Here is a 20474-nt window from a genome sequence, read left to right as displayed (position 1 = left end):
AATTGTCATAAATGGGTAGTTGATTTTCTGTGTAGGTGTTGGTCTGGAAGGCTGGTATTAATGGGATATCTCTCTGTGACTATCTTGCACTCTCTAGGGCTGTCACATTCTTGCTGAAATATGCTGACAAGAACTGTGTATGGTACACTATCTGTGTCCTACCAGTGTTTTATGCAGTTCTTGCATGACATCCCTGCTCTTGAATTCAACTCGTAAGGCCAATCATGGAAAGCATCCAATACATCTTCTTAACCATCTTATCTACCTGTCTGACCTTCAGGGATCTGTGGAGAGAAGAGGGGAAAATAGTTGTGATGTTATAAAGAATGACTGAGCAGGAGCTGAAATATAATACCATTCAATTGGCAAGAGTTCATTTCAATACCACTCTACGTACATGATATACATTTCTTCTCGGTGACCGATGACATGGAGATAACCACAGCATTACTGGAGGTTTGGTCAATTTGCCAGTTCAGTAGGTATGACTTCAAATAGCTGTCTATACAATTTTGTCTCTACTTCTTGGTAAAGCAGCCAGTATAATCAAAGACCTTATCCAGCCCAGACCTACTGTCTCTCTCACTTCCATAAATCTGAAAGCACATGCCACCAGGCTCAAAGACAACTTCTATCCCACAGACCATAGGGCACAGGAGGAAAACTAGGCTATTCGGCCCATAGTTGTTGCACTTTACTCTGCATTCTGTTATTGTTTTACCTTGTATTATCACACTGCACAGTGATAATGTTTGATTTGTATGAACAGTACGCAAGACAGACTTTTCACTGTGCTTTAGTACATGTGACAATAATAAATCAATTCCAATTCCAATAGACTATTTTGTGTGGATCCTGATCAGCAAAAAAAATAGCAATCTGAGCATCCCTACTCCCATTTGGATAAACAAGACAGCACTATGAAGATCATGTTTTTTGATTTCTCAACTGCCTTCAATACCATACATTTTCAATGGAGAAAAGCTCCATTCAATGCAGGTTGGCACTTCCCTTGTATCTGAGATAATGGGCTACCCGAATGGCAGACCACATTTTGTGCAGCTTCAGAGCTGTGTGTCAGACATGGCTATAAGTAGCACTGGAACCCCACAGGGAAATGTATTGTCTCCCTTCCTGTGTACCCTGTATACCTCAGACTTTAGATACCACACTGAATCATGTCATCTGCAGAACTCTCTGATAACACAGCAATAATTGGGTATAGAAAAGGAGGACAGGAGGATGAATACAAAGCACTGGTGGAGGATTTTGTCAAATGGTGCAAGCTGAACCATCTGCAACTCAACATTAGTAAGACAAAGGAAATGGTGATGGGCTTTAGGAAGAAGCCTGCACTGCTCCCTCTTACTATTGATGGTGAGAACGTGGATGTGCTGAGGACCGACAAGTACCTGTGGGTGTACCTGGATGATGAACTTGAGTGGAGCACCAACAAAGAGGCTCTGTATAAAAGGGGCCAGAGTTGCCTCTACTTTCCAAGGAGACAGAAATCTTTTGCAATATTAGGTTAGATTAGATTCAACTTTATTGTCATTGTGCCGAGTACAGATACAAAGCCAATGAAATGCAGTTAGCATCTGACCAGAAACACAAAGAATAGTGTTATTTACAAAATAACTGCAAATAATAAGTAAGTGCTACAGCACACAAATATAAAAGTACTGAGACAGTACAATATAGGTGCAATATTGCTTAGCACTGTGATGTGAGGTTCAGCAGGGTCACAGCCTCAGGGAAGAAGCTCTTCCTGTGCCTGCTGGTGCAGGAGCGGAGGCTCCTGTAGTGCCTATCGGATGGGAGGAGAGTAAAAAGTCCATGGTCAGGGTGAGATGCATCCTTGATAATACTTTTCGCCCTGCCCAGGCAGCGTTTATGGTAGATGTTCTCAATGGTGGGCAATTGGGTGCCGATAATCTTGATACACACTCCACTACAGCTCCATTGATGTAGATAAGGACGTGAGTGTGGCTCCTAACATGCCTGAAGCCCACAATGATCTCCTTGGTCTTCTAAGTGTTAAGGGCCAGATTGTGGTCAGCACACCACATGGCCAGGTGCTGGACCTCGTCCCTGTAGGCCGTCTCGTCATCCTCTCTGATCAGGCCAACCACTGTGGTGTCATCTGCGAATTTGATTATGGAGTTAGAGCCATGTACAGGAATGCAGTCATAGGTGAAAAGTGAGTACAGAAGAGGGCTCAGCACACAGCCTTGAGGCACGCCGGTGTTCAGGGTGAGAGTGGAGGAGGAGAGGTTGTCTAACTTAACTGATTGGGGTCTGTTAGTCAGAAAGTCCAAGGTCCAATTGCAGAGGGTTGAGCTGATACCAAGCTGGCGAAGTTTGGTGATCAGCTTGGAGGGGATCACGGTATTGAATGCCGAACTAAAGTCAATGAACAGCATTCTGACGTAAGAGTTGGGGCTGTCCAGGTGGGTCAGGGCAGAGTGACGTGCCGTGGAGATGGCATCCTCTCTCTGTTGACCTGTTGGTGCGGTAGGTGAATTGATGGGGCTCCAGGGCAGTGGGCAGACAGGATTTCAGATGTGATAGAACCAGTCTCTCAAAGCACTTTTCAATGATGGGGATGAGTGCAACTGGGCGGAAGTCATTCAGGCCCGTGGCAGTGGAATGCTTTGGCACTGGCACGATGGTGGTGATCTTGAAGCTTGTGGGGACAACTGCCTGGGCCAGGGACAGATTAAAAATGTCCATGAAGACCCCGGCCAACTGTCCTGCACAGACTCTGAGCACACGGCCAGGTTTTCCATCCGGACCAGCTGCCTTCCGTACATTCACCCTGCTCAGGGTGGCGCAAACATTGGAGGTGGAAGTGAAAGAGGCAGTTCACCAGGTGGGAGATCTGCTTTGAGGGTGACCTCCTTGTTCTCTGGGTCAAAGCGAGCGTAGAAGTAATTGAGCTCATCAGGGAGGGAAGCAGAGCTGGAAGGGGGCACAGTACCAGGTGGTTTGAAGTCTGTAATGACCTGTATGCCATGCCACATGTGCAGGGTGTCCGAGGAGTTGAAATGCTCCTCAATATGCGGGCCTCTCCTTGACATGTTTCTACCAGTTTGTGTTGCCAGTACAATCTTATTTCTGGTGGTGTGCTGGGGCAATGGCTTCAACACGGGTGATGCCATCAGGCTCAATAAACTGATTAGAAAGGCTGGCTCTGCTAGAGGAGTCAAACTGGACACAATGGAGGCTGTGGTAGAACAAAGCACCATACGGAAAATCCTGGTAACTCTAGACAATGTTTCTCATCCTCTGCATGCCACCTTGGCTGAACAGAGGAGCACTTTTGTGATCGACTAAGAGAAGTGCTGCTCCAAAGAGTACTGTATGAGGTCATTCTTACCCTCAGCTAGTAGGTTCAATAATGAGTCAACCTAAAGCCAGGAAAGTGCTAACCCCCTTGTGTTAGACTGTTTGTGGTAACTTATTTTTTATTCTTTCTTACTTCTCTTCTAATATTTGTATATCTGTGCACGTGTAGTGCTACTGTGACACTGCTATATCCTTTGGGATCAATAAAGTATTTATCTATCTATCCGGAGATCCTACAAATGATAATAAAAATGATAAAATTCCATCATTGAGGACACCCCTCGCCAAGAACATGCCCTCTTCTCATTGCCACCATCAAGGAGGACGTACAGGAGCCTGAAGACACTAACACTCCATTACCAGACTTCAGAATTCTGAATGGACAATCAACCCAAATAAGCTACCTCACAATTTTTTAAGGTTTTTTTTACTCTTTTTACAGTACTTACTTAATTTAATTTTTCTTATACATATTACAATTTGTAGTTTTTTTTATTATTATGTATTGCAACAAATTTCACGACATACGCCAGTGTAATTAAACCTGATTCTGATTGTGAAATGTGTGTTCAGTGGTGAAGGAATGGCTGCAGTACCCATGCTTTGCCATAAGTGGCCCTCGGTGAGCATAAAAGTATTTCATACCGCGGAATCAAAGACATTCATTGTGAAGAAGTAATCTTTTCAATCCTTTGGCTCCATGCCACCTGAAGAAGGACTACTTGACACAAGAGACTGCAGATGCTAGAATCAGCAGAAACAAGCAAGATGCAGGAGGAACTCAGTAGGTCAGGCAGCCTCTGTGGGGGAATTAAGAGGATCTTCACAAAGACAAATGCTACCTGACTCCTGAGTTACCTCAGCATCTTGTTTGATACTGAGATTAACCCCATTTCCCACTTTTATAATTAAAGTACCTGACCTGCTCACTGTTTAACATAGAACACAGAATAGTACAGCACAGAAACCAGCCCTTCAGCCCATGATGCCTGTGCTGATCATGATGCTAAATTAAATTCAACCCCTTCTGACTGTACATGGCTCAAGTCCCTCTGTGACCCACGGTTTCATGAGGTCATGTAGAAACTCCCTCAACACTGCAATTCTACCTCCTTCCACCTGGCAGCCACTGACCACTCTTTGCGTTAAAAAAAAACTTTGTTCTGCACATGTTCCTCCTCTTACCTCAAATGTAGGTCCCTCTTTTATTTAATATTTTTGGGGAAAATGATTCAGACTATAGAGCATAAGACACAAGAGCAGAATTAGTCCATTTGGCCTATCGAGTCTGCCCTACCATTCCATCGTGGCTGATTTATTATCTCTTTCAACCCCATTCTCATGCCTTCTCCCATACCCTTTGATGTCCTGACTAATCACGGAACCAGCAACCTCTGTTTTACATATACCAAATGACTCCACAGCCGTCTGTAGCAGTGAATTCCACAGATTCACTACCCTCTGGCTAGAGAAATCCCTCCTCATCTCTGCTCGAAATGGAACTCCCTCTATTCTGAGAGTATCTATCTATACTTCTCATATTTTTATAAACTTCTATCAGGCCACTGATGCTCCAGAGAAATCAACCAAAATTTGTCTAATCTCTCTTTCATGTTCATATTCTCCAATCGAACTCACACCCTCTACTCACTATGTAGCTCATCTTTTCCATCTGGACACCTTGAGGCCTATTTTACTTGGTATCAAATCCCCCCAATTTTAAATAACTTGTTCTTTCTTTCTGTTTCTATAGGGACTGGTCATTGCTCAGGTTCAAGTTTATTGTCATCTGAGTGTACACATATATAATCAAATGAAACAACATTCCTCCAGACCACAGTGCACCCCCACAACATATGTCACACACAGCACATATTTGACCACAAATAAGTTAATAAAATATAATTCAAATTGCATGCAGTGCACAACACAGGTAAACAGTAAACAGCTCGCTGTCCTAGTGACGAGACCTCGGTGATGCCAGGGTATTCATTAGTCTCACAGCCTGAGGGAAGAGGCTGTTACCCAGTCTGGCAGTCCTAGTCCTGATGCTGCTGTACCACCTTCCTGATGGTAGTGGGTCAAAGAGGTGATGGGATGAGTGGTAGGGATCCTCAACAAAGCTTCAGGCTCTTCATGTACCACACACTCCTGGTTCATTTGTTCATTTGTGCAGTTTCATCTGACATGGTCTTTCCGTGACCATAACTGCTCTTGGCTAACCAGCTGAGTGTTTCTAGCAATTCCTTTTTCAATTTATATACCTAGTATCTTCATTTTGTTTTGATGTTTCCACATTCTCATCTCTCTTTGATCAAAGAGATCCACTGGGGAAGTCAGATGCCCGTTGTCTGCCAGTCTGGAGGCCAGAGGCATGGAGGCCTGTGCTGGGTTTGGACGATAGTCTGTGTGTGTGAGTAGGAGGGATAAAATTTTGAGGCTTGTTTTTCTGTTTTTGTTGTGTTGTTTTGTGTTGTTCTGCTGAGCATTGTGGAGTGCTATGTTGATGCCGGAATGTGTGGCAACATTGTCATCGGCACATCTTTAGGTTGTGTTGGTTAGCACAAACAATCCATTTCAGTGTACGCTTTGATGTGCATGTTTTAAATAAATGAATCTGAATCTGAAAGAAGTTTCTTCTGAATTTCCCACTAGATTTCTTAATGACTCTCTTACATTAATGGCATCCATATTAGACTCCCACCCACAAGTCGACACTCTCTGTGTCCACTTTATCTAAGACCCCTCATAACTTCAAACCCCTATCAGAACCTTCACCTGCCATCTTTTCTCAAGAGAAGAGACCCTGTCTCTTCTTCTTAGCCATTTTTTTTTAGAGCCCAGATGAAGGGTCTCCATTTTCCTTCATGGAAAGTCAACTCTCCATTTTCCTTCACAGATACTGCTTAGCTTTCTGAGTTCCTCCAGTGCTCTTTGTATGTTGTCCCAGATTGAAACATCCAGCCCTTCCAAAGGGAATGATTATAAAAGATTCCTCTTTTTGCTGATACACAGTAAACCTACACAGCTTGCACAGCAGATGAGGAGAGGTGAAATGGATAGGATGTTGTTGAGCAGACCTTCATACTGATAAGAATTGCTCTGTCTGATATGATGAGAGTCTATAAGCTTATCTCCATGTTAATGCTTCAGGGGATCAGATCACTGCATGACTGCACTGCAAATAACGTGGTTTCTGAAACTTGTCCAAAAATTGGCAACTTAAAATTCAGCTTAAGTGACTGCTTTCGATGCTTGGGCTAGGCTATGTCATTTCTGTTTACAGAAGCACAAGAGACTGCAGATGTTGGAGTCTGGAGCAAAAAAACAATTAGCTGGAAGAACTCAGTATCTTGAGCTGAACCTGCGTAGCGGGAGGATTTGTCAATGATTCAAGTCCTGATGCAGGGTTTCGGAGAACTTAGAACATAGAATTACAAGTCCTTTGGACCATGATATTGCCCCTATGTTGATCAATCTAACCTTGGGATTCCCAACCTCTTTGATGCCGTGGACCCTTACCATTAACCGAAGAGTCAGTGGAACCCTTGATCTAACCCTTCCCTTCCATATTGCCCTCAATTTTTCTGTCACCCATGTGCCTAATGTATCTGCCTCTACCACCACCCTTTGCAGCACATTCCATGCATCTACCCCTCTCTGTATTAAGCCCTACTGTAATTTTGACATCCCCGTACACTTTCCTCCGATCATCTTCAGATTAGATTATGAGTGACATGGTAGCGTAGTAGTTAGCGTGACGCTATTACACCTCAGGGCATCGGGATTCAATCCCAGCATACTCCGCATGTCCTTCCCACGCAATGCGTTGCTCTCCTCCAGCAGCAGCAGTTTCCTCCCACAGAGGTATTGTGTGGGTTAATTGGTCATTGGTCATCGTCCTGTGATTAGGCTAGAATTAAATTGGGATTTTCGGGTATTTCTTGGTGTTGCGGTTCGAAGGGAGGGAAGGGCCTATTCCCTGCTGTATCTCTAAATAAAAATAAAAAAATAAAATTACTGCCCCTATGTATTGGCCATTTCCGTCCTGGCAAAAGGTCTCTGGCTGTCCACTCAACACTCAACAGCCACTTTCAACTGGAAACATTAACAATGCCTTTCCCCCACTCTTCAACCTGCTTAGTTTCTCCAGCAGAGTGTTCGTCGTTAATGTTGATGTTGCTTTATGCTCCAATCAATACAGATGATCACACACAAATAAATTCTGCAATGCCTCCAGGAAGAGAGTGGCTGAATGCTGTGAAATTAACCGGTCCAATATCATCCAATCGAGAAAGGATATGGCCACCTCAATACTCATTTGGTTACGTTACTCTCTCCCCTTCATCTCCCGCTACTGCCCACATCCTTTACATCACCCATTAACTTCTGGGGCCACATTAGTGCAGCAATTAGCACAATGATGCTACAGCTCAAGGAGTTGGAGTTCCGTCTGTCGCCATCTGTAAGGAGTCTGTACGTTCTTCGCGTGGCTGCTTGTGTTTCCTCTGAGTGATCTGGTTTCCCCCCACAGTCCACGGATATACAGGTTTGTAGGTTGATTGGTCATTGTAAATTGTCGGGTGGTTAGGGTAGGGTTAAATAGGTGGGTTGCTGGCTGGCGCAGTGCAGCGCATTGGGTCAGAACAGCCTGTTCCACGCCGTTTCTCTAAATAAAATCAAACTTGCCTTTATTTCTTCTGGTGAATGGGTAAATTGTGACATTTTCTGAGGGAGTGAAAATCTTTCTTTGCCAGGCTATCCTTTTCTTTACAATGGTGCAATGAGGTAGTCCAAGCAAAAGCAAGAACAGAATGCCGAATAAAGTGTTACGTTTACAGAGAAAGTGCAGCGCAGGCAGGTAATAAGGTGCAAGGGCCACGATGGGTAGATCATGTGGTCCAGAGTTGCGGTTTGTGAATTAGACTTGTTTCTGGAGGACAGCAGTTTTTATAATCTGTGTTCCTGGTTTCTGGTTACTCCTGTTTTTTTATTGCTGTTCTGCGCAATTTTGATTGGGGTGGACTAGCTCAGTGGATTGCCAGCAACGAACAACACGGCACTAAATTGAACTGAACGGAACTAAACTGAATATTCCCAGACTGTTTCAAGGACGTGGCCGTTTGGTGTTTAATATTCTGTGTGTTAATAGCTCGTTTTTTGTCACTTGCATAATTTGTTCTTTTTTTTGTACATTATGCGTTTGATGTTTTCTTTGAGCGGAGTCCATTGTGTTTCTTTGTTTTGTGGCTGTCTGTGGTGAAGATGAATCTGAGTTGTGTACTGCGTCGATACTTTGATCATAAATGTACTTAGAATCTTTGAACGTTCAATAACAGAACCTAGTGCTATGTGCTTTCAGACTTCTGTATCTTCTGCCTGATGGGAGAGGATAGAAGATAGAATGTTTGGGGTGAGTAAGATTTTTAATTATGCTGGCTGGTGTACTGAGGTAGTGAGAAGTGTAGACAGTCTTAAATGGCCAATGCTTTACCCTGAGAATGCACACATTAATTCTGGTCTCTCACGCCCGAGGTACAAGACTGTTGTTGCCCATCCTAACAATCCATTGCAGTGTTCCATAATTTTTGACATCCCTTCTGGAGAATAAAGCCTTTTTCTCCCTGCACTGAAGCTCTCTGAACCTTCTAGTCCATTTAATGCCTCTTTGCGGCTCCCAGGTATAAAGCAGTTAACACCAAGAACGTTGATAGATATGTTCCCTTTCCAACCACAGCTCCGGGTGGTCAAGAGGCCAATTGGAGCTCTGCGACAACGGACTGTTCCCTGCTTCATTTCGCTATAGATAAATATACGATTAAAAATAACCCCATGGGCCAGTTTCTCATGTCACAATTTATTTCCGCCTTCCCCAATGTCGATCCGGTGCTATATTAGGCGCACTATCCCAAGGCTGAGAAAAATTACTTAGCAAGAACTGTTGCATTTCTGCCATGTCTTTAATACCCAGGGAATTTCGTAGAATTTCAGAGCATTCCAGCTCCTCCATGGACTCTGTATATATCTCTCACTGCTTCAAGAAGGCAGCCAGAATAATTGAAGGCCCCTCCCATCCCGGACATTCTATCTTTGTATAGAAAATACAACAGCCTCAAACTATGTACCACCAAGCTGAAGGACAGCTTCTACCTCACCGTTATATTAAATAATCCCCTAGAAGGAAAAGTTAGACTCTTGACCTCAGAGTCTGCCTTGTTGTGATCTGGCACCTTATTGTTTACCTGCACTGTTCCTTCACTGTAGCTGTTGCACTTTATTCTGTTATTGACCTACCTCAATGATGGCGGGGTGGAGATACGTCTCTACCAAAGGAGGTGTAAGGTGCTCCTTCTCTCTGCTAGCCTGAAGTCACCCTTGGGCAAAGTGTAGCACAGATCAGAGTTATGTGAAACCATGGGAAAAGGTGATGGATGGTCATATGAGCAACTGGTGATGGTTACGTGACCACTGACGCCAGGCAGACAATCTCTGAAGAGTATTGATAACGACTGGGGTCACCCATTTTGTAAAGACACTTTCCAGAAGAAGACAATGGCAAACCACTTCTGGAGAAACAATTTGCCAAGAACAATCATGGTCATGGAAAGACCATGATCACCCATGCGAACGCAACACGGCATGTAATATTGATGATGAGACCTCAATGAACTGTATGAAGGGTATTCAAAGACAAGCTATTCACTGCATCTTGGTACATGTGACAATAACATTTCTATCGAATTCCAATTAATTAATGATGTGATTCAGCATGGAAACAAGCCCTTCCTCCCAACTCATCCATCCCAACCAAAGTGCCTACCTGAGCTGAATCTATTTGCCTGCATTTGACATGTATCTCTCTGAAATCTCCCTATTCACCTCTTCAAATATCTTTTAAATCAGGGATTCCCAAATAAATGTTGAATTGTACCCGCCTATTTTGTTTGTAGGGTTGTTTGACGAGCCTGGAGGTTAGGCCGCGAGGTCACCTGTCGTGGTGACATCATCAGTGCGCAATTGAGTGCTGTTTCTGCTGAGTGCTCATATATTTATTGGTCCAACTCATTCTGATTGGTTGGCTGTCGCTCTGCCCGTTAGTCTCCACAGGGTCCAAACCAACCAGATAGCTGAGTGATGTCAGGGGGCCCATATCCCTTGTTAATGGTCAATGTGAGTGTTGGTTTCTTGACTGTTCACGGCTCACCCCTTGGCCCCAATCCCTGCCTCCACCACCTCCTCTGCTAGCTCATTCTGTAGACTCCCCCAACATTATATCCTTCCAGATCTTACTCCTCTTCCCTTAAACCCATGTCTTTCAGTTTCATACTACACTGGGAAAAGAAACTCCGTCTATCCCATATAAACCTCAGTAAGGTTACCACTGAGCATCTTGCACTCCAAGAGAAACAATGTCAGTTAATCCTTTTCACTCAAGCCCTCCAGACTAGGCAGCATTCCCATGAACCTTTGCTGCACACTCTCGAGCTTAAAGACATCTGAACCGCAGTATGGTGTCCAGAACTGCACGTTGTTCTCCAACTGTTGCTGAACCATCAAGTTATACAACTGTAACATGATGTCCCAACAACTGTGCTCAGTGCCACAGCTGATGAGGGTAAATAAACCAGATGCCTTCTTCACTAATCTACCTGTGTTGCCAATTTGCTACACTAGTTGTATGTCAGACTTTGCATGTAGTTTTTCATTTATTCTATTGTACTTCTTTGTTCTATTGTGAATACCTGCAAGAAAATAAATCTCAGGCATGTATATAAGACCATAAGACAAAGGAGCAGAAGTTGGACATTCGGCCCATCAAGTCTGCTCCGCCATTTTATCATGAGCTGATCCATTCTCCCATTTAGTTCCACTCCCCCCGCCTTCTCACCGTAACCTTTGATGCCCTGGCTACTCAGATACCTATCAATCTCTGCCTTAAATACACCCAATGACTTGGCCTCCACTGCTGCCCATGGCAACAAATTCCATAGATTCACCACTAAAAAAATTTCTTCGCATTTCTGTTCTGAATGGGTGCCCTTCAATCCTTAAGTCATGCCCTCTCGTACTAGACTCCCCCATCATGGGAAACAACTTTGCCAGCCACATCCACTCTGTCCATGCCTTTCAACATTCGAAATGTTTCTATGAGGTCTCCCCTCATTCTTCTAAACTCCAAGGAATACAGTCCAAGAGTGGACAAACGTTCCTCATATGTTATCCCTCTCATTCCCGGAATCATTCTAGTGAATCTTCTTGGTACCCTCTCCAACGTCAGCACATCCTTTCTTAAATAAGGAGACCAAAACTGCCTACAGTACTCCAAATGGGGTCTCACCAGCGCCTTAAAGAGCCTCAACATCACATCCCTGCTCCTATACTCTATTCCTCTAGAAATGAATGCCAACATTGCATTCGCCTTCTTCACCACCGACTCAACCTGGAGGTTAACCTTAAGGGTATCCTGTACGAGGACTCCTAAGTCCCGTTGCATCTCAGAACTTTGAATTTTTTCCCCATTTAAATAATAGTCTGCCCATTTATTTCTTCTACCAAAGTGCATAACCATACACTTTCCAACATTGTATTTCATTTGCCACTTCTTTGCCCATTCTTCCAATGCTTTTACAGAAATCTGCTAATATGAACTAGCATAGCAATGGAAATCTTAACCAGAGTATTACCTTGACAAATACCATACTGTGCAAAAGTTTTAGGCACAAATATACTACTAAGGTGATGAAGACTTTTGCGCAGCTCTTTATTTTGATAAAAAATTTACTCTGAACTTTGAACCTCCGGAGAACTATGGACTTTCCCCCAAGGTTGCTGTTCAATAACACTGCTCAGGGCCCTACCATTCACTGTACATATCGTGGCTTGGTTTAACCTCTCAAAATATTTCACCTCTTACTTGTCTGCATTAAATTCCATTCACCACTTCTTTACCCACTCACCCTAAATGACCCATATCCTGTTGTAACTTTAGACAACCTTCTTTGCTCTTCATTATGGCACCATTTAGGCATCATTTGCAAACTTATAAATTTGCAAACATGGCATCTGCATTCCCTGTCAAATCATATATATAAATAATATGACGAGCAATAAAGTATCCATCAAAAATTGCTGTGTATACCAGCTTCCAATATGAAAAGCAACTCTCCAATACCACCCCTCTGCCTTCTTCCACCATGCCAATTTTTTATATCCAAATTGCTATTTCTAGTGTTCTAAATTCTGGGCCAACCTAACATATCAAATTCCTGGCTAGGGTACATGAAGCCAACATCTACAAATCTGCCTTATCAATCATGTTTTGAACATAAAGATTAAACTTCTCAATTTGAGATATTAATGTACTGTGGCCAACATATGTTACAAACCAGATCAGGAACTGACACACATTCATATTTACTTAAGGAGGTGATTTTTCCCATCAAGTCGATACTGGCTGAGAGGGCAACCATACTGCCCACTATTTTTCTTATAACCCATTGTACAGTACCAAGGGTTGCATGGTAGTGTAGCAGTTAGCACCTTACTGTCCCATCTGCAAGACTGGGGTTCAATCCCTTTCACTGTCTGATCTCCCAGTGAACATGTAGCTTTTTTCCAGGTGCTCCAGTTTCCTCCCAGATTCAAAAGAAATACGTATGAGTTAGAGTTCGTAAATTGTGGCCATGCTATGTTGGCACTGGAAGCATGGTGATACTTGTAGCCTTCCTCTAGCACATCTTGGACTGTGCTGGTTGTTGATGTACTGTATGTTTTGATGTTTAGAGAAACATGTGAGAAATTAAGCCAATATTTATCTTTAAACCATTGTCCCTACATCACATCAACTCAGCTAGATTTTACAACTCAAAGTTCAAATAAATGTATTATCAAAGTACTAGTATGTCACCATATACAACCTTGAGATTCATATTCTTGTGGGCATTCACAGTAAATACAAAAGAAATATAATGGAATCAATGGAAAACCATACACGACAAACATTCACTGTGCAAATACAAAACAGGAAAGAACCATATTAATTTTTTTAAAAAGCAGTAAATAATGAGAACACCAGTTGTAGAGACCGTAAAAGGTAGTCCATGGGATGTGGACTCACCTTCTGCACAATTTACACTGACTAATTAACCTCCCAATGCACATTTTGATAGGATGTGGGTGGAAACCAGAGCATCAAGAGGAAACCCATTCAGTCACTGACACAGAGGCTGAGTACAGGGCTACTGTACGAAACTTTGTCACATCGTGTGAGCAGAATTATCTGCAGCTTAATGTGATAAAGACTAAGGAGCTGGTGGTAGACCTGAGGAGAGCTAAAGTACCGGTGACCTCTGTTTCCATCCAGGGGATCAGTGTGGACATGGTGGAGGATTACAAATACCTGGGCATACGAATTGACAATAAACTGGACTGGTCAAAGAACACTGAGGCTGTCTACAAGAAGGGTTAGAGCCGTCTCTATTTCCTGAGGAGACTGAGGTCCTTTAATATCTGCTGGACGATGCTGAGGATGTTCTATGAGTCTGTGGTGGCCAGTGCTATCATGTTTGCTATTGTGTGCTGGGGCAGCAGGCTGAGGGCAGCAGACACCAACAGAATCAACAAACTCATTTGTAAAGCCAGTGATGTTGTGGGGATGGAACTGGACTCTCTGACAGTGGTGTCTGAAAAGAGGATGCTGTCCAAGTTGCATGCCATCTTGGACAATGTCTCCCATCCACTACATAATGTACTGGTTGGGAACAGGAGTACATTCAGCCGGAGACTCATTCCACCGAGATGCAGCACAGAGCGTCATAGGAAGTCATTCCTGCCTGTGGCCATCAAACTTTACAACTCCTCCCTTGGAGGGTCAGACACCCTGAGCCAATAGGCTGGTCCTGGACTTATTTCCTGGCATAATTTACATATTACTATTTAACTATTTATGATTTTATTACTATTTAATATTTATGGTGCAACTGTATCGAAAACCAATTTCCCCCAGGATCAATAAAGTATGACTATGACTATGACTATCACACAGGGAGGACAAGCAAACTCCACATGTACAGCACCTGAAGTCGGGACTGGATTGATGTTGATGGGGTTATGATGGAGCTACTCTACTGAACCACACTGGTTCACTCTTCATGACTGCTTCATGGAAACAAAAATGATCCTGTTATCAGGTTAGATGTGTCATTACCCCTACAGATCATCAACAAATTAGCATTAGATTCTTGGGTGGGGATATAGACTACCAGAAAAGCCCACTCAAGAATGACCTTCTCCAGGAGACGAATGCAAATAAGCAGCAGACATTTCTATAGGAAAGGCATTAGTAAGATCAAAAGTGTGTAGGGGAAATCTACAGGGGATCTGTTATAGTGAAAAGTTGAATAAATTAGGCCTTCATTCCTGGAAAGTAGAAGATTGAGAGGTATACAAAATTATGAGGGATATAGATAGGGCCAGCCAGTGGCATCAGCACAGGACTTCAAGGCGGATGGTTCTGAGTTTGAATCCAGCCGGGTTAAACCTGGGCAGCAGCAGTATCTATGTGGAAGAAAGGCCTGGTAATCTACTTCCGCATTATCAACTACACTATCCATGAGGTCGCCTTGAGTCGATGGCGACTCGGTGGCACTCAACAACAACATAGACAGGATAAATGCAACAACCTGGCCCTTAACACCCAGAAGACCAAGGAGATCATTGTGGACTTCAGGCATGCTGGGAGCCACACTCACGTCCCCATCTACATCAACGGAGCTGTAGTGGAGTGTATATCAAGCTTCAAATTCCTTGGTGTCCACATTTCCGAAGATCTCACTTGGTCCCTGAACTCCTCCATCCTGATCAAAAAGGCGCAACAGCGCCTTTATTTCCTGTGGAGCATCAAGAAAGCTCACCTCTGTCCCAGGATACTGACGGACTTTTACTGCTGTACCATTGAGAGCATACCCACCAACTGCATCTCAGTGTGGTATGGCAATTGTCCCGTATCGGACTGCAAAGCACTCCAGCGTGTGGTGAAAACTGCCCAGCGGATTATCGGCACCCAATTGCCCACCATTGAGAACATCTACCATAAAAGCTGCCTGGGCAAGGCGAAAAGCATTATCAAGGATGCATCTCACCCTAACCATGGACTTTTTACTCTCCTCTCATCCAGTAGGCACTACAGGAGCCTCCATTCCCACACCAGCAGGCACAGGAAGAGCTTCTTCCCTGAGGCTGTGACCCTGCTGAACCTCACATCACAGCGCTAAGCAGTATTGCATCCGTATTGTACTGTCTCAGTACTTTTATATTTGTGTGCTGTAGCACTTACTTTTTATTTGCAGTTATTTTGTAAATAACACTATTCTTTGCATTTCTGGTTAAATGCTAACCACATTTCATTGGCTTTGTATCTGTATCGGTCAATGGGACTAGGCGGAGTAATACTTTGGCACAGACTAGATGGGTCAAAGGTCCTGATTCTGCGCTGTAGTGTTCTGTGACTCTATGACATCAAAAATGAATACTGTTTCTAAAACTTCTCCCAGGTGTGTATATTATTCAATGTGTGTGACGGCAGCAATATTCTTAAACCCAGTAGGGGAGATTGTTAGTTTGAAATGAAATTGATTTTAAAATGGTTGCTATTTTCAGATCTGACACCTCACAGCATTCCATTATATAAGCTATCTTTTCTTATAATCATTGTACTTTATCATGCTCCTGTTTGAAATGCAGCATCTTGGTAGACTTCTAAAATTGACATAAAATGCCAATTCCTTCAATCAAATGTAATTTTCAAGATAGAATTGACTTTGATCTGCTCTGTAATGAAATTGAATTCACTAAAATTATTGTATTTGAAGACCAGTCCTTCGTTTTGTCTCTGTCTTAATTCTCTTTCACTCTCATTCTCTCTTTTTCTCTTTCCTTTTATCTGAAACCTTAACTATCGTTCTCTCCATCTGACAGCCTCTCTCACCCAAAAAAAAGCTTCTGCAGGAACTCAAAAAAAGCTTCTGCAGGAACTCAGCATCATGGTGGGAGATGGACAGTCAATGTTTTGGGTGGATCTGGTGACAGTTCTCGACCCAAAATTTTGACTGGTCATTTCTCTCCGCTGATAGACATATACATAGAACAATACAGCATAGAAATAGGCCCTTTGGCCCACAATATTGTTCCAAGCCAGCTAAAAAGCTCCTCTAAAAGAACCTCCAAAACCTCCTACCCAAACGTATCCTTCCATAGTCCTCATACTCATGTGCCTATTTAAAAGTCGCTTAAAAATCTCTAATGTATTTGCCTCTACCATCATTTCAGGCAAAGTATTCCAGGCATCGACCACTCTCGGAGTATAGAACACCTCTCACATCCTCCTTGAACCTACCCTCTCTCACTGTCAATGCATGCCCTCTGGCATGAAGCATTTCTACCCTGGGAAAACGATACTCCCTTACTCCATCTTTGCCTCTCATAATCTTCTAAACCTCTATCAGATTGTCCCTGAGCCTCCACCACACCAGAGAAAACTATCCAAGTTTATCTGCCTCTCCTGATAGCACATACCCTCCAAACCAGGCAAGCCTGTTCTGCACCCTCTCCAAAGCCTCAGCCTTCTTACTGTAATGGGTCCAGGACCAGGACTGTATGAAATACTCCTGATGTGGCCTATCCATTATTCCATAAAGTTGCAAGATAACCTCTTGACTTTCAAGTTCAATACCTCAACTAATAAAAGCAAGCATTCCATAGGTCTTCTTAACCACCCTTTTGACCTGTGTAGCCACTTTCAAGGAGCTATTAACTTGGGCCCCAAGATATCTCTGCCCAGTACTGTCTCCTTGCATTTGTCCTACCAAGGTGCAACAGATCACAAATGCTGCCTGACCCACTGAGTTCTTCCCAAGGTTCCATGTGCTCCAATTTCTACCTTCTACTATCTCTTCTGTCATTTTCTACATATCTACCTCTTATCCTCTTAATCACCTAACTTCATCTCTCTCTCACTCTCTTTCCCATTCTTTCCCACCCACTCTCTTCTCAGTTTCTCTTGATTATACTTTTTCTGCTGATTCTATCACTCTCTCTCTCATTCCACTGCTTTTTCTCTATCCCCCCCTCAAATTGCCAAGTACATTTATCATAAAAATATGTCACTGTATACAACCCTGTTACTGCGTAATCAAATTGCTTCTCTCATGCATTTTCTCGATCAGAACTGCATAGTTATAAATCACTGTTTCAGAGTTTAACATTCAAAGTAAGCTTATTATCAAAGTATGCTACTGTATACAACCCTGAGACTGTATAATTGTTGAGGGAGTGGGGGGAGGGGGAAATGCAACAGTAGCATAGTGGTACCACGATGTTTTACAGTATCAGTGACCTGGGTTCAATTCCTGCCACTGCCTGTAAGGAGTTTATACGTTCTCCCCATGACCCTGTGCGTAGGTTTCCTCCAGGTGCTCGGGTTTCCTCTCACAGTTAGTAGGTTCAATTGTCCATTATCAATTGTCCTGTAATTAGGTTAGGGTTAAACTGGGAGCTGCTGGGTGGTGCGGCTCGAAGGGCTGGAAGGGCCTATTCCACACTGCATTTCAATAAATAAATATATTCAGTATGTCACCACATAGGCATCCATTAGTCTCATGAGATCATGGATTTGCGCCTCGGAAGGTTTCCAGGGTGCAGGCCTGGGTAAAGTTGTATGGAACACCGGCAGTTGCCCATGCTGCAAGTCTCCCCTCTCCACGTCACCGATGTTGTCCAAGGGAAGGGCACTAGGGCCGATACAGCTTGGCACCGGTGTCGTCGCAGAGCAATGTGTGGTTAAATGCCTTGCTCAAGGACACAACACACTGCCTCAGCTGAGGCTCAAACTAGTGACCTTCAGATCACTAGACTGACACCTTAACCACATGGCCACGCGCCAACACATACTACTCTGAGTCACCATATACTAATCTGAGATTCACTTTCTTGCAGGCATTCACAGTAGATCAAAGAAATACACTAGAATCAATTAAAAACTACACACAAAGACTGACAAACAACCAATGTGCAAAAGACAAACTGAGCAAATGCAATTGATGGATGGATGATGAAAACATGAGTTATAGGTCCTTGAAAATGAGTACGTTGGTTCAGTGTTAAGGTGAGTGAAGTTATCCACGCTGATTGGATAAAAGTTCTTGAACCTAGTGGTGTGCTCTCTTACTGGAATTCATTGGATCAGTGTGCACAGATCCTATTTCATACAGTTCTCAAGGTTAATGAATAACAAAATCATTGTCACATTTTCTCTAATCACTTGTGACTTTCCAGTATCTGTCAGTCTACATCCAGTGTCCTGATCAGTTGGAGTCTAATTGAAACATTTAGAAAGAAGTACAGAAGCTGCTAGAAATCTGAAAGAGAAACAGAAAGCTCTGGAAATACTTAGCGGATCAGGCAGCATTCGTAGAGATAAACAGACAATGTTTCAGATCTATGACCTTTTGGCAAAACGGATTCCTTATAGATCGAAGGATAAACCAGGAGCTCTGGCCTCAGACTGACAGAATAGCCTTTGGCAATCACACAGGCTCAGACTATAATTCAGAGTAATAGACAAACACAATAGAGATGAGGCCATTCAGTCCTTTGATTTTGACCTGGATCTTTTGAAGAGGCATTGAGTAATAGAGTATAGAAGCAGACCCTTCAGACCAACTTGTCCATGCTGACTATGGTGCCCATCAGACTCATCCCATTAGCCCAGGTTTGGGCCACATCCCTCTAAACCCTCCCCTATCCATGCACTTATCCAAATGTTATTTAAATGCTGTTGAAGATCTAACCAGCTGGTCTTACTTTTTCCCACATACCTTCGTGTTTTTTTGTGGGTTTTTTGTGTTCAGGTATTTTTCCAATCCACTTTTGAACATTTCACTTGAACTTATTTTCATTGCCTTGTGAGAAACTGCGATCCCTTCCCTAGTTTCCGGAATCTTTTTCCCTGTTGTTCTCCATCCTCTAGCCTTTTGAACCAGTTTTTTTTAAAAACTCAAAAGTGATCTTTAAAGCTACAAGGAGAACCCCTGACACTTTGATCCCCAGTGACCTTTCTGCCTAATTGGAAGAGTTAGGCTGCTGGAGTTATTTTCAGGCACTTACAGTTGAAAGCCAATTGCACTCATTTTCTGTCAGCAAACCTTTTAGCTAAAAAAGATGTTACCATCCCTGTGGGACAGCTTTTTCCTTGGATCTGAATCTGGAGTAGCGCATCTGAAACTCTTCTAATCAATTTAAGTGGCTCAGAAGTATTTATTGTCATCATCTTTGACTTAATAAGTGGAAACAGAACACTTGTGTTTGAGACACAGAGGTGGGATTTCTGAATGAGGTTGTATGTAGGTTAGTTGGTTTGGGGCTTGAAGCAGAATATTGTCGTTAAAGGTTCGTAGTTCACTTACGGTTGGGACCTGCTTGTCTTCATCTTTTCATTTCACAATCTCAATATTTATTGCTTATTTGTTTATTGTTTCCTTCTTTTTGTATTTGCAGATTGATCTTGCACACTGGTTGAGTGCCCAGGTCGGTGTGGTCTTTCATTGATGCTCTTGCGGTTATTATTCTATTATGGATTTATTGAGTATGCCCGCAAGAAAATGACTCTCAGGGTTGTATCTGGTGACATATGTGCACTTTGATAATAAATTTTCTTTAAACTTTGATATAAAATGTGTATTTTAGAGCCTGTCTACCCTCTCAAGTAAATGAGAAAGAGTGCAGACCACTACAGCATAGAAAAAGGCCCTTTGGTCCAAATAGTCTGTGCCAAACACTTAATCTGCCTTGTTCTATCAACCCGCACCTGGACCGTAGCCCTCCGTATGCCTCCTGTCTATATCTTATGGAACCCGTATCCATCACAGCTCATTACACAGTCATACCACTCGGCAAGTGAAGAAGTTCCTCCTCAAGTTGCCTTTAAACATTTCGTCTTAACCTCTAGTTCTGGTCTCAACCAACCTCAGTGGAAAAATTGCCTGCTTGCACTTACCCTATCTATGCCCCTCATAATTTTATCTACTACATTCTTGAGATGGTGCTGTCCATGGTGGGGAGTGCTGCACGCA

The 20474-nt window shown here is 43.1% G+C and overlaps 1 protein-coding gene across 5 annotated transcripts in view; it reads left to right on the top strand.

The window, feature by feature from the left end:
- The window catches only part of LOC140200617 (protocadherin-1-like), a 514369-nt gene that overhangs the window by 461889 nt on the left and 32006 nt on the right, over nucleotides 1–20474 (top strand). The window contains exon 4 of one of the 5 annotated variants that reach the window (XM_072264182.1): nucleotides 8711–8762. The exons of the other annotated variants lie outside the window; for them this stretch is intronic. Coding sequence (XP_072120283.1) covers nucleotides 8711–8751 — 41 coding nt within the window. The 3' untranslated portion in view covers nucleotides 8752–8762. Of the gene's footprint in view, nucleotides 1–8710; nucleotides 8763–20474 lie in introns of those variants that run through there. 5 annotated transcript variants of the gene reach the window in all.

This window comes from Mobula birostris, chromosome 7, assembly GCF_030028105.1.
Source record: "Mobula birostris isolate sMobBir1 chromosome 7, sMobBir1.hap1, whole genome shotgun sequence".
Classification (NCBI taxonomy): Eukaryota; Metazoa; Chordata; class Chondrichthyes; order Myliobatiformes; family Myliobatidae; genus Mobula; species Mobula birostris.
The sequence above is the reverse complement of the archived record's forward strand: the minus strand, read 5'-3'. Positions and strand labels throughout refer to the sequence as shown.